Source organism: Lolium perenne, chromosome 1, assembly GCF_019359855.2.
Source record: "Lolium perenne isolate Kyuss_39 chromosome 1, Kyuss_2.0, whole genome shotgun sequence".
Lineage (NCBI taxonomy): Eukaryota > Viridiplantae > Streptophyta > Magnoliopsida > Poales > Poaceae > Lolium > Lolium perenne.
In genome coordinates, this window is record NC_067244.2 from 205,994,042 (window position 1) to 206,016,865 (window position 22,824).

Consider the following 22,824-nt stretch of genomic DNA (forward strand, 5'->3'; position numbering starts at 1 on the left):
TTCAGCTCCTCCTGGTGCTGCCGGTTGAGCTGGTCCTTCTCCCCTGTAACCGGAAAAAAGAATGTTAACAAGGTTACACTAGTAAAAATGAAAAGAAACCAAGTTCAAAGGAGAAAGGAAAAAATAGTACGTTGGGCCGCGGCGAGCTGCTCCTTCAGAGCATCGATGGAAGCTTCCGGGATCACTGTTGAACAGAAATTGTAAATATCACAAGGAAAAAAGGTTTCCGGTAGCAAAGATGCCGGTGGAACAAAAACTTACCTTGGCACTTGTCATGTGCCTCAGCGAGCTCCCGGTGCTCCCACAAAAGCTCCTCGAAAAGGGCCTTCCGAGCGTCAGCGGTGACCTGTTCAAGAAAAAGAAGAAATGAGTTAAGTTTTGCGCTAAGAACAAAGTTCTTAACTCGAAACTCGGGGACCGGGCAAAGGCGGTTTTTGCGCGTTTTTAAGATAAGTTTTGCGCTAAGAACAAAGTTCTTAACCCGAAACTCGGGGACTGGCAGTGCCGGTTTTGCGCGTCTCTAAGGTAAATTATGTGTTAAGGAGAAGATGTTTAACCCGAAACTCGGGGACTGGCAGTGCCGGTTTCACGATAAAATCTTAAGTTAAGTTTTGCGCTAAGAGCTGCGCTCTCACCACAAAAACTCGGGGACTGGGAAGATAGACAAGAGAGAAACCGGCATGAAACTAAGGAAAAGATAAAACAGAGCCGGAAACGAAGAAACCGGCAAAGATTGAAAGTTAGTAGAACATACCGTCAGATTGTTCGTGGAATCGTACCACGCGCTGTCAAGCTCTTTACGGCAGCCCGGAGCCGCATGAAGTGCTCCTCAGAACACCGATCCCCGACAGGATCAGGTGCCGGCAGCCGATCCTTGCCCATTCCGCGGGTCGCCGGAGTGATGTCCGCGGCGTTCCACTTTTGAGCATAGGGCAGGAGGTGCCCCAGGTCCCGGCCTTGGCGCTGGAACTCCGTGATGCGGCCGAGGAGGCCGGTGGCCTTCATGCTGGCACCTTTGGAAGCCTTGGAGACGTGCAGCACCAAGGGCTGCTGGCCGCCCGAAGGGGCGCTGGAGGCCGTCGCCTTCCCCTTAATGAGCTTGGAAGGCTTGGGCGGCGGCGCGGTAGAGGAGGCCCCGGAGGTCTTGGCCGGCGGCGCGCTAGGAGCGGCCTTGGAGGGCTGGGCGCGAGGAGCCTCTGGCGGAGGCATGAGGATGGTGCGTGGAGAAGGGGGAGCGCTAGGAGCGTCACCCGTGTTGGAGCCTTCCGGCGCGGAAGGTTCCGGCGCGGAAGTTGTCTTTTCAAGGACGGGAGGAGCAGAAGGCTCCGCCCGCCGCAGCCTTCTTCTTCTCCGCGCCGATGTTGCCGGCGCCGGTGTCTTGGTGTTCGGAAGGAAGGAAAGATCCTCCTCCGTGCGGTGATCTGACGGTGAAGGGGCCGCACGCCCGACTTGTTGTGCCCCGAAAGGGTGGCAGAGGAGTTGCCGGCACCAGATGGTGCCGGGCTTGAGCGAGGAGGAGGGGTTGAGGTCCTTGCGGATCCCTCAGAGCCCGATGGCCTTGGGCCAAGCTTGAGAGCGGGGCTGAGAAAAAGAGAAAAGACCATTGGTTGAGAAAAAGCAACCGGAAAAAGAACTTAGCAAAAAAGAGGCAAGCCGGAAAAGAAAATTACCCGGAAGCGGTTGGCATCGCTTTGCGCCCGTAGCGGCGCACGCCCACTTCCTTCTCCCCCACGGGCTCCATCCGGAAGCGCTTGGAGGGAGGAGCATGGCTGGAGCCGGCAGTAGATGCCGGCTGCTTGTTCTTTTGGCCCTGGGCCATGAGTTTGTCCACAAACTCAGAGCCGGCTTCGGCGCGCAGGGGCGGCACGCGCTCGTGGATCTGTGAGTTGGATATGGCTAAGAAGCAATTCGCAAGAAAGCGATAGGGGCAAAGTATAAGAAGCCGGAAAAGAAAGTACCTCGAGCACAACCAGGTCCTCGGGGTTTCCGGTGGGCTCCGGCGGGTCCCGGCCAAGGCGCGCAGCCGGAGTCTTCCCCATCTTCAGATCCTTCCAAGAAATGTAGGGATCCGGGTCGAAGGAGTCAAAGGCGCGCTTCCGGAGAGTTCTTCGCGGCTCTGCCCGGATGAGAGGGAAGCGGTCCCTGGCCTGAAACAAGATAAGAAGGAAGGTTAACAAAAGCAGAAGTTACCGGCAGAAGACAACCCTAAATTGCGCAATCTCTTACTTCTTGAGTCGGAGGGTTAGAGGAACTGAGGGGAAGGAGGCCCCATTCCCACGCAAAAGGCATAGCAGTTTGACAGATCTGCTTAGCCTTGCGAACAACGTCTTTCTTGCTGAGAGCACGGCCTGTGATCTTGGTAGGATCGCCTGGGCCATACATCTCGCTCATCCTATGTGCGCGGCGCTTCAGAGGAAGCACCCGGCGCGATATGAAAGTCCGGATGACATCGTCAGAACAGATGTTGGTCTCCTTCTTCAAAGAGGCCAAGAAGCGCACTACCCGGTTAGTTTCGGCATGTTCTGTCCTTGGGTTGTAGCTCCAGTTGGTTCTGCTGGGGGGCCCCTCTTGGTATGGAGGAAGATTGATGAGATCGGCGCGGCCGGTGTTCTTCACATAGAAGAAAGTTCCTTGCCAGGCGCGGCAAGACTCGAGGCCGGAAAACTTAAGAAAGGTGCTCCCCTGGCGGGAGCCGACGATGCAAGAGCCGCACTGCACGGGCGGCTTGGGCTTAGGAATATCCTTGCCCTGGACGGAGTTGATCCGCAAGTTGAAGAAGCGGGCAAACGTCTCGCGAGTGGGACGAATGCCGATGTAGGCCTCCATGAAGGTGGCATAGCAAGAAAGATAGAAAATGGCGTTGCCAGGAAGGTGATGAGGTTGGAGTTCGTAGAAATCTAGGAACTCCCGGAAAAAAGTAGAGGCAGGAAGGCCGAAGCCACGCTCAAAGTGAGCAAGAAAAACAACATACTCGTCGTCTTCCGGATCCGGTTCGATCTCGTCATCCGGAATCCGGCAGGTAACTCCTTCCGGAATCCTCCGAGACCGGTACAACCAATCGATCTCGAACTCAGTAACGTTGGAGCCCATCCAGGCTCCGCGGGTGGTTGGGGAAGGCTCCTCGCCGGAAGATTGGCTGGAGCTGCTAGAGGCTTGGCCAGAGCTACGGCCTCTTGGCTACGGAAGCTTGGCTAAAGCTACCGGATTCTAGGTGGCCGCCGGACTCTTGGAGGCTACCGGATTCTGCCGATTGCCGGAATCGGTCTCCATTGGATCTGAGGCCGTAGATTCACCGGGAGAGGGTGCGGCGCTTGAGAGAAAGGGAAGAAGAAGATGCGGAGGAAGATTCCTCGTCGGACATTGCGAGGGTAGGCGGAGAAACAAATCCCAAACTTGAACCCTCGTGAAGATCTACGAGTAAGAATAAAACCAAAGAAAAGAGCAAATAAGAACACCAAAGGCTCAAGATCCGGAAAGCAAGCGAACGGCGAGTAAAGTGAAATTGGTACCAACCTTGAGCGGCGCGGTCGCCGAGGGAAGCGTCACGGCGGTGAAGCGGGTCTGCGGTCGCCAGCGAGCTCCGTCGACGGCGAGGCGGAGAAGCTCGCGAAGAAGCACAAATGCGGCGGACGCGAGGAAGTTGCTGCCGAAGAACTCCGCACAGCGAAGTCCGGCGGAGGCGCGGCGTGAGTTCGCCGGGCGCCGGAGCTTGAACGAGCGACGACGGACGAAGAACGGCGGTGGCGCAAAGGCGTGGAGCTCTGTGCGCGAAGGAGGAGAATGCGAAGAAGATGAAGAGGAACGGGCAGTTGTGTTTATAAAGGAGAGAGAAGGTGGGGATGGAACCGCTGGGCCGCGGCGGTTCGCCTCGCGGCCCGCGACGGTTCGCACCTTGGCCGCCACGTGGCGAACGGATACACGTGAGAAGAGGGAGGCCACACGGAGGCGCACACGGGATCCCGAAGAAGTAGTGGGATCCGCAGAGATGCATTAACTGCGCGCGCGGGAGTCGAAGCGATGTGACAACGGACAACTGGCGCGTCGATTCTGATGGCGCATGTCTCTGACAGGCGCGGGGCCCGAGATATTCTCGACTTCGCCGAGGAAGTAGTAAAGACACGTGGTGCCGGAAAAAAGAGACGCCGGAACGAGCCTTGCAAAGAGAAGAAAAGGAACAAGGGTAAAGGTGCCGGAACTAAGCTCAAGACATGAGTGATTAAACCGGTATCTTAAAAAGATGAAAACCTGGCATGGTCTGTAGGATAGAATCCTCCAGGCTATACCAGCTTCGGGGACTAATGTTGGGGGGATAACCCCCGGTATGCCAAAGGCATGCCAAACCGGATGGTTTGAGCCATCAAGATACCGGTTTAATGTTCTTACCGGAAACCTAGTAGGAATCCGGGAGAGCAAGGCTAAGCCGGTATCCCCAAAGGGGTATGCCGGAACCCGGTATAGAAGATACCGGAAAGGAGAAGCCTGTCGGCAGGAATGGTCAAAGATTCTCTTCAGAGCAAGAAGACAAGGATGAGCTAAGCAAAGTAACTTTATTGAGCCACGGCGCCAAAGAGAGAGGTGACGGAGAAAGAAGCCGGAGGACGTCAGCTTCTATGATAAAAGAAGGCCCCGGTGTCACCTATGATTAAAGTAGCTTTGTACAGTAACTCTGTAAAGTAGTTTGTCCAGTCAAAGATGCCATTAGGGTTTCTTGCTCTGTAAGCCACCCTCTCCCCTATATAAGGAGAGGGGGCAGCCCTCCTTGCGGGCACGGCACGGCACGATACGAGGCGTTAGGTTAAGAGACGCGTGTATGTATGAAGGCATAGCCTGTAACCTGTGTGAATCTATGAACATGGTGATCTAGAGGGAGTTCTTCCTTGTGCCTTTCTTCTTCAACCTCTGGCCTTGGCCAAGTTCTTGAGGAAAACATCCGGAATCTCTTCCCACCTGATCGCAAACCCTCCCCCGAATCCTCTTGCGTCCATTCGGCCCCAATCTAAGCCATCCTATGGCATCTGCTCGTTCACCACGACGACAATACCTTTATCTTCATGGCATCCATACTTGAATCCAACACATGGAGAGCAAGTAGAACCTATGGAATATTCCTTCATATAAACTCAATGAAAACATTAGTCCATAGGGGTTGTCATTAATTACCAAAACCACACATAGGGGCAATGTACCCTTACAGATAGTATTGGTGATCTTAAGGCTCCGGGAATTGATGGTATGCCCTCAATTTTTTATAAGAAAAGTTGGGAACTAGTGGGAGAGAAAGTTACAGCAGAAGTACTTAATGTACTGAACGGTGGATCTATGCCAGAGGGATGGAATGATACATGTGTTGTGCTCATACCAAAGACGAAGAACCCATAATGTATGAAGGATCTGAGACCTATCAGTCTATGCAACGTGGTGTACAAACTGGTTTCAAAGGTCCTCGCAAATAGGCTCAAAAAAATTCTACCTGAGATCATATCTCCAAACCAGAGTGCTTTTGTCCCGGGGAGATTAATTACAGATAATATCTTACTCGCCTATGAATGTACTCATCATATGAAGAACACAAGAAATGGAAAGGAGGGTTTTGCTGCTGTCAAATTGGATATGAGTAAGGCGTACGACCGAGTGGAGTGGCCGTTCCTAGAAAACATGATGAGACGACTTGGCTTTGACCAACGGTGGATCGAAAAAATTATGCTTTGTGTTACCTCAGTTACGTATCAGTTCAAGGTGAATGGAGAATGTACTGATCTGATCACTCCGCAGCGAGGGCTACGCTAGGGAGACCCTCTCTCCCCATACCTATTTCTGGTGTGTGCTGAGGGATTCTCTGTACTACTGAACAAGGTAGAGGTGGATGGAGTACTGCCAGGAATTCGTATTTGTCATGCTGCCCCAAGTATCAACCATCTTTTGTTTGCAGACGACTCATTGGTGCTTATGAAAGCGTCACGCCAAAGTGCCAGATCTCTGCAACAGTTTCTACAACTTTATGAATGTTGTTCGGGACAGACTGTCAACTACGATAAGTCTTCTGTCATGTTCAGTGCTAACACGAAAGAGTGGTGCAAGAAAGGTGTTCTTGATGAATTGCATATTAAAGCTGAAGCTAAAACGGAAAAATATCTAGGCCTTCCGGTGTATGTGAGTAGGTCCAGAACACAGACTTTTGAGTATTTGAAAGAGCGAATTTGGAATAAGATACAAGGTTGGAAGGAGAGGTTCCTTTCTAAGGCTGGGAAGGACATACTTATAAAAGCATGTGCACAGGCTATTCCCACTTTTGCAATGTCCTGCTTTGATCTCACAAAAACCTTGTGTGATGAGATGAGTGCCATGATCTGCAGATTTTGGTGGGCGCAAAATGATAAGGAGAATAAAGTGCATTGGTTGAGCTGGGAGAAAATGACTAGATCAAAGAGAGATGGTGGTTTGGGGTTTAGAGACCTTTATGGTTTCAATTTGGCTATGCTAGCGAAACAAGCATGGCGAATGCTGATTGCTCCTGATTCTTTGTGCGCACAAGTCTTGAAGGCCAAATATTACCCCAATTCCTCCATACTAGAAGCAGAAGCGATGAATGGGATGTCATATACCTTCATGAGTATTTTGAAGGGAGTTGGCCTTTTAAAAGAGGGTTTAATTTGGCGCATTGGTGACGGGACAAGTGTTAACATTTGGTCTGATCTGTGGCTAGCTCGAGATGATGCACTAAAACCTATCACACCACGTGGACAGTGTGTATACACAATGGTAAATGAGCTGATTAATCCCCTCACAGGACAATGGGATGAACAGTTGGTCCGTGACAATTTCATGGAGATTGATGCTGATGGTATACTAGCCACTCCAATTTGAGATGATTTTGAGGACTTCTTTGCATGGCATTATGATTCCAGAGGGTTGTTTTCAGTCAAATCGGCATATAAACTATACGTGCAAGGGAGAGATGGTTCACAACAATCTTCATCAAACCAAGGCGTTGAAACATTAGAGTGGGAAAAGATCTGGAAACTTGCATGCCCTCCAAAAATAAAGCAGTTCATGTGGAGATTTGCTCACAATAGCCTTCCTTTAAGGATGAACATTAAAAGGAGAGGAATGAAGTGTGACACAAAGTGTGTGTGCTGCATGAGGCTTGATGAGGACGGTGCACATCTTTTCCTTAAGTGCAAAGAAGTGAAGTATGTTTGGAGAGAGCTAAAACTAGAAGAGGAAAGACTGATACTGTGTACATGCCCTGATGCCAAAGCTGTGGTGCATCACATCCTTAGTCTAAAAGAAGAAGTGAGTTCCCGCATTGCATGTCTGCTCTGGCGTTGGTGGAACAGGAGGAATAAAATAAACACCAAGGAATTTGGTGGGGATAAAATCAACCTTGTATCACAGGTACATTCTTGGGCGGGAGAATCAAAACTATACTGTTCTAGAGTACAAAAAGCAGCACCAACAGAAAATGCAACATCAGTGTGGCGGCCTCCCAGAGAAAATGTCTTGAAAATCAACATTGATGGAGCCTACAGACCTGAGACAAAAGAAGGAGGATGGGGTTTTGTTGTCAGGGATAACCATGACGAAGTACGCGGATCAGGAGCTAGCAAACTTTCCTGCATCGCGAGTGCAGCACAAGCAGAGGCTCGAGCATGCGAAGGGGCAGCACACGCAACTTCTGAGTGGGGAGTGACACATGTTCTTATTGAATCAGACTCCCAGAATTTGGTAAGGGCAATGCAGAGTAATGAATTTGACAGAGCACCTGAAGGAATTATCTACAGAGATCTTCGCCTCTATATGCAGCTTTCTTTCAACTACTTTGAGTTTACATTCGCACCACGTACTTGTAATAAAATAGCTCATGAGCTAGCTGCTTACGGTGCGAGCCGGCAAGACATTTTAACTATGTGGCCGGAATCGCTACCGAACGATGTACTTGTCTCTGTGGCCAGCGTATTTGCTGTGCCTAGTACCTAATGGAATCGTGTGTTCCAGTTCAAAAAAAAAATCGCCGGTGTAATTCCATTTCACCACCATAGAAAAAGACTAGTAGTACCAACTCGGCAACTTCTCACCACTGTTTAAAAAAGGGTGTGCTGCCACCACGCTGTCCGTAAACAAAGGAAAAACTCCACGCTCGCGACCAGATCGGCTGGCCGGGGGTGGCAGCACGAGGTGGCACACCCCGTACACGAGCACGAGCCCGAGCCCGTGCACGGAGGATCGGGATCTCGGCCTGGGTTGGGGCGTCGCGGCGGACACAAGTCACGGTCCAGCAACCAACCAACCCTCGTCGCTCGCGTCTCCCCGTGTCGTCGGGGAAGGCAGGCAAGAGAAAAGCCGCGCGGCGCCAACCACGAGGCCGGTCGACTCCAGTCACTCCACTCGCGTCACATCTCGCTCTCCTTCCTCCCCACCCAACCGGAGGGGCCAGATCACCGCCACCGCCACCGCCACTTCGCTGCTCACCGCCGCCGCCGCCGCCGCCTGCAGTGCGCGGAGGAGATGAAGCCCAAGAGCCTCCCGTTCATCGCCTTCGAGCACAAGCGGTTCGTTCCCTTTCCCCGCTTCTCCCCCCTTGCCTCCGCCCGTCCGCCGCCACCGAGGTTTCTCCTCGGGATTCTCGGGGGACGTGGCGCGCTCGGTTTCGACGCCCGCGCGCTCCCGAATTTGCTTCGCTCGCCCGAATTTTGGCGTATACGTGGGCGTTACACCGAGGATCTCGCTTCTCCTTGTCCCGTTACGAGATTCCCGCCTCGCGGGCTTCGATTCCGCATGCTTCGTTTGCCGGGGATCTCGCTTCGGCGCGGCGTGGATGCGGCACGCCGCGTCGGGAGGGCGTCTTCTGCTGTTTTTTGGGGTAATGCCGTGCGGAATTGGGTAACGCCTATACCCATGACTGTTTCAGCGTTACCGAGCGACGAAGCACCGCGTGCCTCTCTGGATCCCCTACCCATACCGTCGGCAGCATAGGTCTTGTGCTGCAGGTAGTAGATTGGTTGCGGGCATTGAGTGAACTGCGGAGTTTACTGATGCTTGCCTTTATTTAGATAATAAGATCTGGGGGTTCCATCAAGTGTCGCCACGAGTTTAGGATACACGATTCTGCAATTGAGTTGCGACATTGTCAGTTTGTCATTTCTACCGAACATAATTGTTTGGTAGCCAATTTTGTAGAGCCTTGAACTTTCATCCCTGCATTTCCTAGTACTAAAATAATGCCAGCATTTCCTTCCTGATGCTGTGTGATTGAACCAGGGACGCCTATGGCTTCGCTGTGCGGCCCCAGCACCTGCAGCGTTACAAGGAGTATGCAGGCATCTACAAGGTAGTACAATACACACACGCCTGAATTACCATATGCGTTGTCTGGTCTTGACGAGCTGCACACATTCTTGCAGGAGGAGGAAGAGGAGAGATCTGACAGATGGAAGAGCTTTCTGGAGAGGCGGACCGAACAGCCCGGACAGAGCCTGAACGCTGCACTGCCCGTGGGTGAAGCTGCAATTTCTGTTGAGGAGAATGAGGCTGGGAGTTCTCAACTGTTCCACGAGAAGAGTGTGCAAGGGCCGCATAAGTTCGAGTCATGGAAGCCAATACGCCCATCCCTGGGCAGCATCGAGCATATGATGGGTCTGCGTGTTGAGAAGAAGCACTCGTCTGCTGTCAGGTTGCAGCCGAAGGAGTCCACCCATCTTGTTACGGTTGAAGAGGCCAAGGTGTCAGGGGACTCGGACGATGAGTTCTATGATGCTGATAAGGTTGACCCTAGCCAAGAAGTGCACTCAGGTGATAGTGCGAATGCTGAAACTGGCAACATGAGTCAAGAAGAAACTTACTCCCTCAAGGATCAGTTGGAGTGTCTTGTCCATGGTGGACTGCCGATGGCTTTGAGAGGAGAGGTACAGCATGTTGTTTCCTATAGCTTTTCGATTTATGTCTCTAATTTTGGATTTTGCCTACTCATTCAGTAGTCTCTTGCTTTCCTGATGACAGCTGTGGCAAGCTTTTGTTGGTGTTGAAGCTCGCAGAGTAAAAGGGTACTATGATTGTCTGGTTGCTTCGGAAGGTGAACTGGAAGATAGCAGATGTTCAGATCCTCTGGCCTCAGAAGGTGTCAATGAGAAAACGGAAGTATTTGCAGAAATTTCCTCTGAGAAGTGCAAAGGGCAAATAGAGAAGGTAAACGTTCGTCTTCATTGTCATGTAGAAGTATTATCATTTTCGTTAATAATTAACATCTGGGAAAGCTAACATAATCCAATCTGACTCATCTGGCCTCTTATAGGACTTGCCTAGAACTTTTCCAGGACATCCTGCGTTAGATGAGGATGGAAGAAATGCCTTGAGACGCTTGCTTCTGGCTTATGCTAGACACAATCCAACAGTTGGTTATTGTCAGGTAAGTGTATCCATTAATGCCACCCCACATTATTTTCTGTATGGTGCTGGAAGTCATCTGTTTCTCTTGATCTTCTAAATAACATTTGAAGTAAAGTTGTGTGTTCCAAGTCACATACCCCTTTTTTTTTAAACTTTTCTCATAGCAAAAATTTGTCTATTGAATAATACTGTAGGCGATGAACTTCTTTGCTGGACTCTTACTTCTATTGATGCCAGAAGAAAATGCATTTTGGTACGCCCACCATGACTATTTGTTCTACTCTTATCTGGGTTTAGGGTTGCAGCCTTTTTTTCTTCTAATATTTCAAGATTACTCAATTGAATAGTATATTAAATCTCTTGATGGTATAACAGGACATTGGTAGGAATTATTGATGACTACTTTGATGGGTACTTTTCTGAAGAAATGATTGAGTCACAGGTACTTGTTTCTTTGCAAAGCTTGCATATGTCAGTGCTTGAAACTCCAAGTTTGATAACTGTTTATGCAAAATTAATGTTTGGTATCCATTCAGGTGGATCAGCTTGTTTTAGAGGAGCTAGTCCATGAGAAATTCCCGAAATTAGGTTAGCAACATATTACAAATATACATTGTTGGTGCGATGAGACTCATTTAGCTAATAACTCAAAAAAATGATAATTCATGGCTTAACATGCTTTTCAATGCAGCAAATCACTTGGACTACCTCGGCCTTGAAGTTGCATGGGTTACTGGACCGTGGTTTCTATCCATTTTCACCAATGTGCTTCCCTGGGAGAGTGGTTAGTGTTAACTTATATGTTTTCAACAGTTATCGCTTCTAAAAGCACATTTTCTAGTTATCTACCTTAGCTAACTCTATGAGGCTATTTCAACAAAGCTCATTGACGTCTCATGATTTAGTCCAAGCCAACATCACTCTTAGTGAACATGTGAACAACATTAATCTGATGAACTCCCTCCGTTCCAAAATAATTGAAGTTCTAGTTTTGTCCTAAGTAACTACTTTAAGTTTGACCAAATTTATAGAAAAATATATGAACATCCAGAACACTAATTTAGTTTTATTAGATTCATCATTCATTGATTTTTCATACTATATAGATTGGATGTAGTAAATAGTAGCATATTTCTACAAAATTTGGTCAAACTTAGAGGAGTTTGACTTAGGAGAAAACTAGAACTTCAATTATTTTGGGACGGAGGGAGTAACTATTATATCAACTGCAACATCTGTGCAATAGAACAAAAGTCGATGATGCAGATCCATATAATCTTCGTAAGGAGGAGGTCAGGGAGAAGTTGATTAAGTGAGCCCTCAGCCCTCCCTAAAAAGTGTGAAAACAACCATTGTCATGTTTCTCACATTACAATTGATGTCTATGGGGTACATAGGAACCATGAATATTGTGGTGTCTGATAATCAGTTATGTTTATTGTTGGCCACCTGTACATAGGCACCGAATGTCTGGTATAAAATTCTCATGCATTTGCTTTGTGTTAAAAAAGTGACAAATACATACTGTATTGATATGTACTGCTTGAACATTTCAGTCCTCCGTGTATGGGATGTGCTTCTGTTCGATGGGAATCGTGTGATGCTATTCCGGACAGCCCTTGCCCTACTGGAGTTTTACGGTACCAAGCACACTTTTCATATGTCGTACTTCCAAAAAAACATTACTGTACCATATTTCATAGATACCCCAAAAAATTCGTCTCATGAACTGAGCCGAGATTGATTCTTGACTTGTTGCGCTAATTGCAGGCCCTGCACTTGTGACTACAAAGGATGCTGGTGATGCGGTTACCCTTTTGCAGTCGTTAGCTGGCTCGACTTTTGACAGCAGCCAGCTTGTCCTAACAGCTCGCATGGGATATCAGTCTGTAAATGAAGCAGGATTGCAAGATCTGAGGAACAAACACCGGCCATCTGTTATATCTTCAATGGAAGAAAGGGCGAAAGGCCTAGGTGTCTGCAAAGACAATGTTCTTGCATCAAAGCTCTATAATTTCAAACGTGAGCCTGAACCGCTGGTATCGATAAATAATTCAGCAGACCAAATGAGTGATGACGCAGATGGGGATATTAACCAAGAGGGTGATTATGGCGACATGGATGATATGTATGGTGGCCTGACAGTCAGTTCTGAGATTGATTCGTTGCCGGATCCAAAGGACCAGGTTGCCATTTCAATCCTATTGTCCAAGCTTTACTACTGTGCTGAAGTATTTTTTTTTTCCGATAAAGATGCACTCGAGCAGTTGCAGCCTGTGACCCTGTCATTTCTATTTCTACCTTTAGTAGTAGCTCAACAATACAAGTGGTTGCTGTAATTTGCTAATTCGTGTTAGTTGTTTACTGCAGGTCACCTGGCTGAAGGTTGAGTTATGCCGATTGCTAGAGGAGAGAAGATCAGCTGTTCTCAGGTATATTTTCTACATATTCATGATTGTATTTTTGTCTCAGGTTGCTGAAACAATTGTTCTTAGGCATGTTGGATCCAGTTTCCACGTTTGATGATTTTAGTTTGTTCTAGGTTACTGGAAGGAACAATCTTATGTGACCACTCCACTTTTTAGATAGAGTAATTGTTCAAGTAAATATTACTGGTTTCTTTATGCTGTTTGGGGGTCTAGTTTTCTTCATTAACATGTTCTGAAACTGGTAAATCCCAGGTATCTCACAGCATAAACAGTTGAAACTTCACTAACCTAGTTTCAGCTACAAGAAACTGGAATCTGAGTATTTGTAGTTATTTTCATTCTTCTTGTTTGCTAACCTAAACTTCACTAACCTAGTTTCAGCTACAAGAAACTGGAACCTGACTATTTGTAGTTATTTTCATTCTTCTTGTTTGCTTACTGTTGGAAGACTTAGTTGATTATGGCATTTGATTGCGTCTACACAAGCATGTCGTAACCAGCAAACCAAACTATTTTTTCTGTAACACAAGCATAAAAATAGTCTTAAAATTCTGTCTTAACAAGGGATTATGCTTTTTTCCAGTGGCTACATTTTAATTGTTATCTCTCACAAAACCAAAAGGACTTCTGAGTCATGCATGCTTATGGGATCATGTGCCGACAAATGAAGGGTCATCTCTAGATAATTTCCAGGGAAATATTTTTTCAGCTATATGTGTGGACTCTTCGGCGATGTTTATTCCCACATGTTGAAGTGTATAAGTAGATTGCCTAGCCCTTTCCATCAGTTCGGACTTTTGGTTGCTTTGGCTAGTGCATGAAGCTTAACATGGTATCAGAGCCCAGGGTCTCGAGTTCGAGTCCCGGCTTTCGAAATTTATCCTAAAATTGTTGTTGCCCCCTCGGAGTCCACGAATATGCACGTATATGCCTGTTGAGCCTGTCTCTGACTCGGGTTGCGTTGGCTAGTGCATGAAGCTTAACACCACATACATACGTACCGGCTGGATTTTTTACCACGTATCACCACATACCCAGTAGCAAGAGATGGAGTGTGTCTGGAGCCTTGTCATGATCAGTAGGCCAGAGATGGGTACATGTACCTGGACACACTTAACATGACTATTATACCCATAAACGTTCAACCTAGTTGTACGTTCAAGAAAAGATGTCCTGACCTAGTTATTTACCTGCCTCCTGTGAACAGATGTGAATTCTTTCACAAGTATTTAAATGTGACGTGCTGCCTATTGTTTCTGAGTCATTGAAACTGTGAAATGCAAGATGCCTTTATATGGTTGTTTCTTTTTCGCAAACATTCTTTATGACTTGTTCAGGGTGCATTCATGGCAGTGGAATACCTTCCGCTCAGTGTAAGTGTTCTTTGTAATGATTTTTATTCCTTTTACCATTCAGAGCTGATGAACTAGAGACAGCATTGATGGAAATGGTTAAGCAAGACAATAGACGCCAATTAAGTGCAAAGGTATAGCCAGATATACTTATCATTTTGCCAGTAATATTTAACTTTATAGCTCAGCATTAACACCTATGCAGCTATGCCACAGAAATAGTTTTTTCCTAGTTCTGTAGTTAAGCTTGTATTTCAATTTGCTAAAATACACGCACCTCAAATAACCATCTCACTAGATAGAAATTCTGCAATATTTCTGTAGCATATGCACTTAGTTTTGTAATAACCATCCACCAATTTGTAACCCCTGCCAGTCTAGCATCGAGGTTGGCGTGTAAGAAAATAATTGTGCAAATAACGACATCTTTGTTTTAGGCTGAGCAGTTGGAACATGATTTATCTGAACTAAAGCAGACTCTATCAGACAAGCAGGAACAGGAGCAAGCAATGTTTCAGGTACAGTCCTCAGTCGTTATAGCTTCAGAAAATGTATGTTTCTAGTCTCTACTGTGACATATTTAACAAGGAATTATATTGAAGGTACTGATGCGTGTGGAACAAGAACTGAAATATGCAGAAGAAGCACGCATCTCTGCTGAGCAGGATGCTGCTGCCCAGAGATACGCTGCTAACGTGCTGCAGGTTCATTAGCCAACTTGATCTATTGTCCACACAGACCATCTCTGGTTTTCTTAGGCATCATTTATTTCCATCTGAACTAACCGAAATCCTGGTCAGTTCAGTGTAGCATCAGCGTCTAGAAATTGATATGGAGATACTATGTTATTCCATCCAACCCATATCACTTGTCGCAGATTTAGTACAAGTAATATGGGTCGGAGGGAGTACTATAGATTTTGACCCATGTTTAGACCAAAAAAAACATACACTTCTTCAAAATAGTTGCAATATTACACTCAAAAGATCTCTAAGCAACTTGGTTTTTTACCCTTACCAAATATACCAGGCTATTAGATACAAGCTGGCCATTTTCTACAGCCAACTTGGTTAGTACCCTTGCCAAATATACCAGGCTAACAGCACTTATATCCTGAGTTAACTAACTTGATTACCGATTTCGGTGTAGTTCTAATTGATTTTGCCATCAACTCTAATCTCCTGAGTTTTTTTTTACGAACATCTAGTGTTGTAAATTGGCAAGTAGCATAACAGGTGACGATATCAGTTAAGAGAACAGGCGTCTAAGCAGTTCAAAACTTAAAAGCTGTTCCTCTTTTGTGCCTGATCAAAACCTTTGTCTGTTGGGGAAACAATTATAGCTACTCCCTCCGATCCATAATAAGTGTCGGGAGCTTAGTACAAAAGTTGTAAAACTTAGTACTAAATTTCCGACACTTACTATGGATCGGAGGGAGTAGTAGATTTGCTATGCCCTGAGTTGAATCGTTGTATTATATTTCGGTACATGTCCACTGGGGAATCTGAGAGGAAACGTGGTATGATGGCTTAGGCATACTTCATTTCTTGTCAATATGGGAATAATGATTGATTTGTCAGAATTGACATGCAATGAAGTCAGCTCTATGATTGCCGTATTCCTTATTACTATATTATACACTCACTAAGATCACGACACGTGTGCAGGAGAAGTATGAGGAAGCTATGGCTTCATTTGCGCAAATGGAGAACAGAGCTGTAATGGCAGAAACAATGCTGGAGGCCACATTGCAATACCAGTCTAGCCAGCAGAAAGCATTTTCCCCTTTGCCTTCTCCAAGGTACTCAGTCTTGCATCTTCAGATGTTTGTACTACCAGGCAGCCTTCTGCTTAAACCTGGAAACACATCCATGTTGATTTACAGATCTTATTCTTGATACTGTCGGAACTTCTGAACTTCTTTGGTGCTGTCTATATAAGGCTCCTAATGTGCAATTATGGCAGCTCTGTTGTAAAAGTTTGATTCCCCACCACAAGATTAGCAAAATTTATTACTGCGATAGTGAATTTGAGTTACTTAATTTCCCATCTGAAAGAAAGAGTTAAATACTTTTTGTTATCCCAATGTTGATATTTACTGGCTTTGTTATTTGCCTGCAGAGAATCTGTGCAAGATGAGGAGATACAGCCTAAAAGAATAAACTTACTTGGACCATTTTCACTGAGTTGGCGCGATAAGAGCAAGGTAACTTACTCTGACCAATAGACAAAGACCTGAGTGCCTATGGCCACACCAGTTTTGGCCAGTTGGAAGGGAACTAAACAATAGAGATAATCCCTGTGCTTGAGATAAAAGCTATATCTACTACAATCTAGTGTCTAGTACAAGTATAAACTTCTATCATCTCAACTATTACGATATAATATTCAAATGGCAGCAATGTGAATTCTTGGTTAGACTTCAAATTCTGAGCAAATCCTCCATTCTTGCAACCCAGGTTGTACCTATACTTTTACCAGGTTATATACTGACCCGACAGCATCGATTCTTCTCAGGGAAAACAGAACAATGCTAGTGACTGCACAGATGCCAAGCTTACAGACACTCATGATCAAAGGGAAGAGACACCCAACGTGGATGATGATGGGAAACAGGGAGGAACACAAAAGATGGAAAGTGAATGTACAGTGGAGTCACCCAAAGGGAATGGCAAGCTGATGGCTGACACGCTGAAGAAAGACAGTGAGCTGCCAAGAGTCCATATTATCGTGAATGATATGAATGGGCAGCATGAACAGTTGCAAGAAATACAATTGGATTGATAATTATGAGCTCATCCCTTACTTCACCACTGGCGTACGTTGCTATTGAGGCAACACTGGATGGCTTAAAGTTTTGAACAATCGTGTATTCTTTTTCTATCCTCTCTCTGCCCTTTAGAGTTTTTCTTTTCTTTTCTTTCATTACCACTTTGTAGGTGTATAGCTTCCTGCTTCTCTCCATTATTACTTGGGGAAAGAGAAAAATGCAAGGTTATATGGCTGTCTATTAGTTGTCTCCTTGTGATGTAAATGCGTTTTAGAGGGAACGTACCAAATGAACAATCTGCGAAAGAACAGCATGCTTTGATGCCAATTATCATCTCTGATAGAGAATAGGGCATGGTTCATGGTTGTTGTCAGTTACAGACTTGTACTCCTAGTATATATTGTCTCTATTTAGTGAACTGGTGCAAGCCTTGATAAAATGATCTGTTCTTAAGATTGGCAGATTCCCCCCTTACAAACCGAAATAATTTAGGAAATTTCGGTTTTTTACATGGTTAACGAATTTCCTTTTTGAAGGATACATAGTTAACGAATTAACCGAAATGTGTCCTATGCACGTTGAAAATACGCACTGGGTCTTCTGGGCTTCAAACTTTTTTTTTTTGTAAAAAGATAAATTGCAAGTAGAGGATGCACATATATATGTGCGTGCCATTTTTCGCTTTGGAAAAACTGACAAATTTTAAATGAGAAATCCAATGAAAACTGGCTCCTTCTAAAATTTCTATAACTTAGAAATCGAACAACCATATAACTTAAGCTAATAAAGTACTCCCTCCGTCCATAAATAGATGGAGGTTTGTCTAAATCTTAGAAATCCAATTATCTAGGGCGCGTTTAGTAGGCTGTGAGCCCTTTGGCTCGCATCAGTACTCCCTCCGTCCATAAATTGATGGAGGTTTGTCTAAATCTTAGAAATCCAATTATCTAGGGCGCGTTTAGAAGGCTGTGAGCCCTTTGGCTCGCATCGGCTCAGCAAAAAACGGCCTGTTTGGTTGCCTATAAGTGGTTCGTGTTGTGGCCCAACCGGTTCTCAAAGCACCACTGGAGGAACGCCTGAATCAGCAGTTTCTCTAGGGCCAGGCCCGTTGTCGTGCAATTTTGCACGCCCGCGTGCAACGGTTGCACGCGTGGAGAAGCGCGGGAGACAACGCGTTGTCTTGGTCCTCGGTCCCTACTTCCAGTCACCGCTTCGTTCCTGTCACAGAGAGCATCGCCCTGTCCCATCAACCGCCGCCAGGGCCTCCTCGCCTCCTCCGCCATCCTCTCCAGCGCCGACGGATCCAGCCATACAACCGACGACCACCAGGTCCAACGAGGCCGCGAGTACGAGGCCGGAGGCGGCGACTCGGCGGCGTAGATCGATGCCGGCCGCGTGCCGGTGTTGAATCGACCATCACCGTTCGCGAGAACGAAGCCCGCCGGCGTCGCAACCCGGAGGGCTGCTGTCCTGGCTCTTCAAGCCGCCGGGATTCGACCGGCGGATCTGTCGGGGACGGTTTTTTTTGCCCCGTCCCTGATACGTCTCCAACGTATCCATAATTTCTGACGTTCCATGCTTATTTTATGACAATACTTACATGTTTTGCTTGCACTTTATAATGTTTTTATGCGTTTTCCGGAACTAACCTATTAACAAGATGCCACAGTGCCAGTTCCTGTTTTCTACTGTTTTTGGTTCCAGAAAGGCTGTTCGGGCAATATTCTCGGAATTGGACGAAATCAACGCCAAACATCCTATTTTTCCCGGAAGCTTCCAGAACACCCGAGAGTCGCCAGAGAGGACCCACAGGGGGCCCACACATGGGGCTGGCGCGGCCCAGGCCCTGGCCGCGCCGCCCTATTGTCTGGTGGCCCTGCACCCCTTCCGACGCCGCCTCTACGCCTATCAGACGCCCCTCGCCCCCCAACCTCGAGACGAACAAGCCACGGCACGAGACACCATCCAGAGCCGCCGCCATCGCGAAGCCAAGATCTGGGGGACATGAGTCTCTGTTCCGGCACGCCGCCGGGACGGGGAAGTGCCCCCGGAAGGCTTCTCCATCGACACCGCTGCCATCTCCACCGCCATCTTCATCAACGCTGCTGTCTCCCATGAGGAGGGAGTAGTTCTCCATCGAGGCTCGGGGCTGTACCGGTAGCTATGTGGTTAATCTCTCTCCTATGTACTTCAATACAATGATCTCATGAGCTGCCTTACATGATTGAGATTCATATGAGTTTTGTATCACAATTAATCTATGTGCTACTCTAGTGATGTTATTAAAGTAGTCTATTCCTCCTCCATGATGTAATGTTGGTAGTGTGTGCATCATGAAGTACTTGGTATATGCTATGATTGTGATCTCTTGTAGATTATGAAGTTAACTATTACTATGATGGTATTGATGTGATCTATTCCTCCTTTCATAGTGTGATGGTCACAGTGTGCATGCTATGTTAGTACTTGGTTTGGTTGTGTTGATCTATCTTGCACTCTAAGGTTATTTAAACATGAATATCGAATATTGTGGAGCTTGTTAACTCCGGCATTGAGGGTTCTTGTAGCCCTACGCAATTAGTGGTGTTCATCATCCAACAAGAGGGTGTAGAGTCTAGCATTTATCTATTTATTCTGTTATGTGATCAATGTTGAGAGTGTCCACTAGTGAAAGTATGATCCCTAGGCCTTGTTCCTAAATACTGCTATCGCTGCTTGTTTATTGTTCTACTGCATCTGTACTGTCCGCAATATTACCACCATCAACCACACGCCAGTCCTGGGCAGCAAAGCACTTTTCTGGCGCTGTTACTACTGCTCATATTTATTCATACCACCTGTATTTCACTATCTCTTCGCCGAACTAGTGCACCTATTAGGTGTGTTGGGGACACAAGAGACTTCTTGCTTTGTGGTTGCAGGGTTGCATGAGAGGGATATCTTTGACCTCTTCCTCCCTGAGATCGATAAACCTTGGGTGATCCACTTAAGGGAAACTTGCTGCTGTTCTACAAACCTCTGCTCTTGGAGGCCCAACACTGTCTACAAGAATAGAAGCTCCTGTAGACATCAAGCACTTTTCTGGCACCGTTGCCGGGGAGGAAAGGTAAAAGGCACTCATACTTCGGTTCCAGGTAACTAAGTACTTTTCTGGCGCTATTGTGTGTGTGCTCGAAGCTATTTCCTTTAGATCCTGCAATTGCATCTTTTTGTTTCTTGTTTACACTAGTAAGGCATAATGGACAACAATGAGCTTCTTATTCTATTTCCTGATTTAAGACATGGATGGTTTGATCCGAAAATTAAAAAACCCATGGAACATATTAGTATGAACACTTTGAACACCATTGTTGCTAATGATATGGAAAATTCTAAGCTTGGGGAAGCTGGTTTTGATGAGCATGATATTTTTAGTCCCCCAAGCATTGAGGAGAAAATTTACTTTGATGATACTTTGCCTCCTATTTATGATGATTATAAGGATAGTAGCCTTTTGGTGCCACCTACTATGGAGAGTACATTTTATGATGATTATACTATACCTCCTACACTTGATGAGAATAATAATGATAGCTACTTTGTTGAATTTGCTCCCACTATAACTAATAAAATTGATTATGCTTATGTGGAGAGTAATAATTTTATGCATGAGACTCATGATAAGAATGCTTTATGTGATAGTTATATTGTTGAGTTTGCTCATGATACTACTGAAAGTTATTATGAGAGAGGGAAATATGGTTATATGCATCTTTATAATATTAAGTTTCCCCTCTTTATGTTGAGAATCTTGAAGTTGCGCTTGTTTTATCTTCCTACGCTTGTCACTTTGCTCTTCATGAACTTGTTTATTTACAAGATTCCTTTTCATAGGAAGCATGTTAGACTTAAATGTGTTTTGAATTTGCTTCTTGATGCTCTCTTTTGCTTCAAATACTATTTCTTGCGAGTGCATCATTAAAACTGCTGAGCCCATCTTAATGGCTATAAAGAAAGAACTTCTTGGGAGATAACCCATGTGTTTATTTTTACTACAGTAATTTTGTTTTATATTTGTGTCTTGGAAGTTGTTACTACTGTAGCAACCTCTTCTTATCTTATTTTATTGCATTGTTGTGCCAAGTAAAGTCTTTGATAGTAAGGTTCATACAAGATTTGGATTACTGCACAGAAACAGATTTCTTGCTGTCACGAATCTGGGCCTAATTCTCTGTAGGTAACTCAGAAAATTATGCCAATTTATGTGAGTGATCCTCAGATATGTACGCAACTTTCATTCAATTTGAGCATTTTCATTTGAGCAAGTCTGTTGCCTCAATAAAATTCGTCTTTACAGACTGTTCTGTTTTGACAGATTCTGCCTTTTATTTCGCATTGCCACTTTTGCTATGTGGGATGGATTTCTTTGTTCCATTAACTTCCAGTAGCTTTGGGCAATGTCCAGAAGTGTTAAGAATGATTGTGTCACCTCTGAACATGTGAGTTTTTGATTATGCACTAACCCTCTAATGAGTTGTTTTGAGTTTGGTGTGGAGGAAGTTTTCAAGGGTCAAGAGAGGAGGATGATATACTATGATCAAGGAGAGTGAAAGCTCTAAGCTTGGGGATGCCCCGGTGGTTCATCCCTGCATATTTTAAGAAGACTCAAGCATCTAAGCTTGGGGATGCCCAAGGCATCCCCTTCTTCATCGACAACATTATCATGTTCCTCTAGTGAAACTATATTTTTATTCCATCACATCTTATGTACTTTACTTGAAGCGTCTGTATGTTTTATTTTTGTTTTTGTTTGAATAAGATCGGATCCTAGCAATCCTTGTGTGGGAGAGAGACACGCTCCGCTTTTTCATATGAACACTTGCTCTTCGTTTTACTTTTAATGTTCAATGATAAAAGTTGGAAGCTATTGCACTTGTTATTATTTGGTTGGAAATAGAAAATGCCTCATAATGTCTTGGATAATTTGACACTTGGCAATTGTTTTGAGCTCTCAAGTAGATCATGATTAAGTTTTTTCATGTAGTTTAAACCTATTAGTGGAGAACTACTGTAGAGCTTGTTAAAATTGGTTTGCATGATTGGTCTCTCTTAAGGTCTAGATATTTTCTGATAAAAGTGTTTGAGCAACAAGGAAGACAGTGTATAGTATTATAATGCTTGCAATATGTTTTTATGTAAGTTTTGTTGTACCGGTTCATACTTGTGTTTGCTTCAAACAACCTTGCTAGCCTAAGCCTTGTATCGAGAGGGAATACTTCTCATGCATCCAAAATCCTTGAGCCAACCACTATGCCATTTGTGTCCACCATACCTACCTACTACATGGTATTTCCTGCCATTCCAAAGTAAATTGCTAGAGTGCTACCTTTAAACAATTCAAAATTTATTACCTCTGATTTGTGTCAATGTTTTATAGCTCATGAGGAAGTATGTGGTGTTTATCTTTCAATCTTGTTGGGCAACTTTCACCAATGGACTAGTGGCTTCATCCGCTTATCCAATAATTTTGCAAAAAGAGCTGGCAATGGGATTCCCAGTCCCAAATTAATTAACCAAAATAGACACTCCTCCATGGTATGTGATTGTTGGACGGCACCCGAAGGATTCGGTTAGCCATGGCTTGAGAAAGCAAAGGTGGGGAGGAGTGTCATCATAATAAAACTAAAATAAAAGGGCACTCCTTCATGGTATGAGATTGTTGGCAGGCACCCGAGGATTCGGTTAGCCATGGTTTGTGAAAGAAAGGTTGGAAGGAGTGCCACCCAAAAATAAAATAAAATGGGAGCCGCTCTTTGAAGGTTTGTCTGGCAAGGGGGTTAGAGTACCCACTACCATTCGTTGACAACAACAAACACCTCTCAAAATTTTACTTTTATGCTCTCTTTATGTT

The 22,824-nt window shown here is 45.5% G+C and overlaps 1 protein-coding gene across 1 annotated transcript; it reads left to right on the plus strand.

Annotated features, from left to right (window-relative positions):
- The first annotated feature begins 8,349 nt into the window (after positions 1–8,349).
- Positions 8,350–17,352, plus strand: LOC127320876 (uncharacterized). The gene is made up of 18 exons (XM_051349958.2): positions 8,350–8,549; positions 9,259–9,328; positions 9,402–9,902; positions 9,997–10,182; positions 10,289–10,402; positions 10,578–10,636; positions 10,759–10,825; positions 10,920–10,971; positions 11,075–11,167; positions 11,940–12,023; positions 12,154–12,569; positions 12,754–12,815; positions 14,229–14,298; positions 14,602–14,682; positions 14,767–14,868; positions 15,832–15,965; positions 16,286–16,370; positions 16,682–17,352. Exons 1-18 carry the CDS (start codon positions 8,506–8,508, stop codon positions 16,946–16,948), a joined length of 2,487 nt encoding a protein of 828 aa, XP_051205918.1. The 5' UTR covers positions 8,350–8,505; the 3' UTR covers positions 16,949–17,352.
- The last annotated feature ends 5,472 nt before the right edge of the window (positions 17,353–22,824 follow it).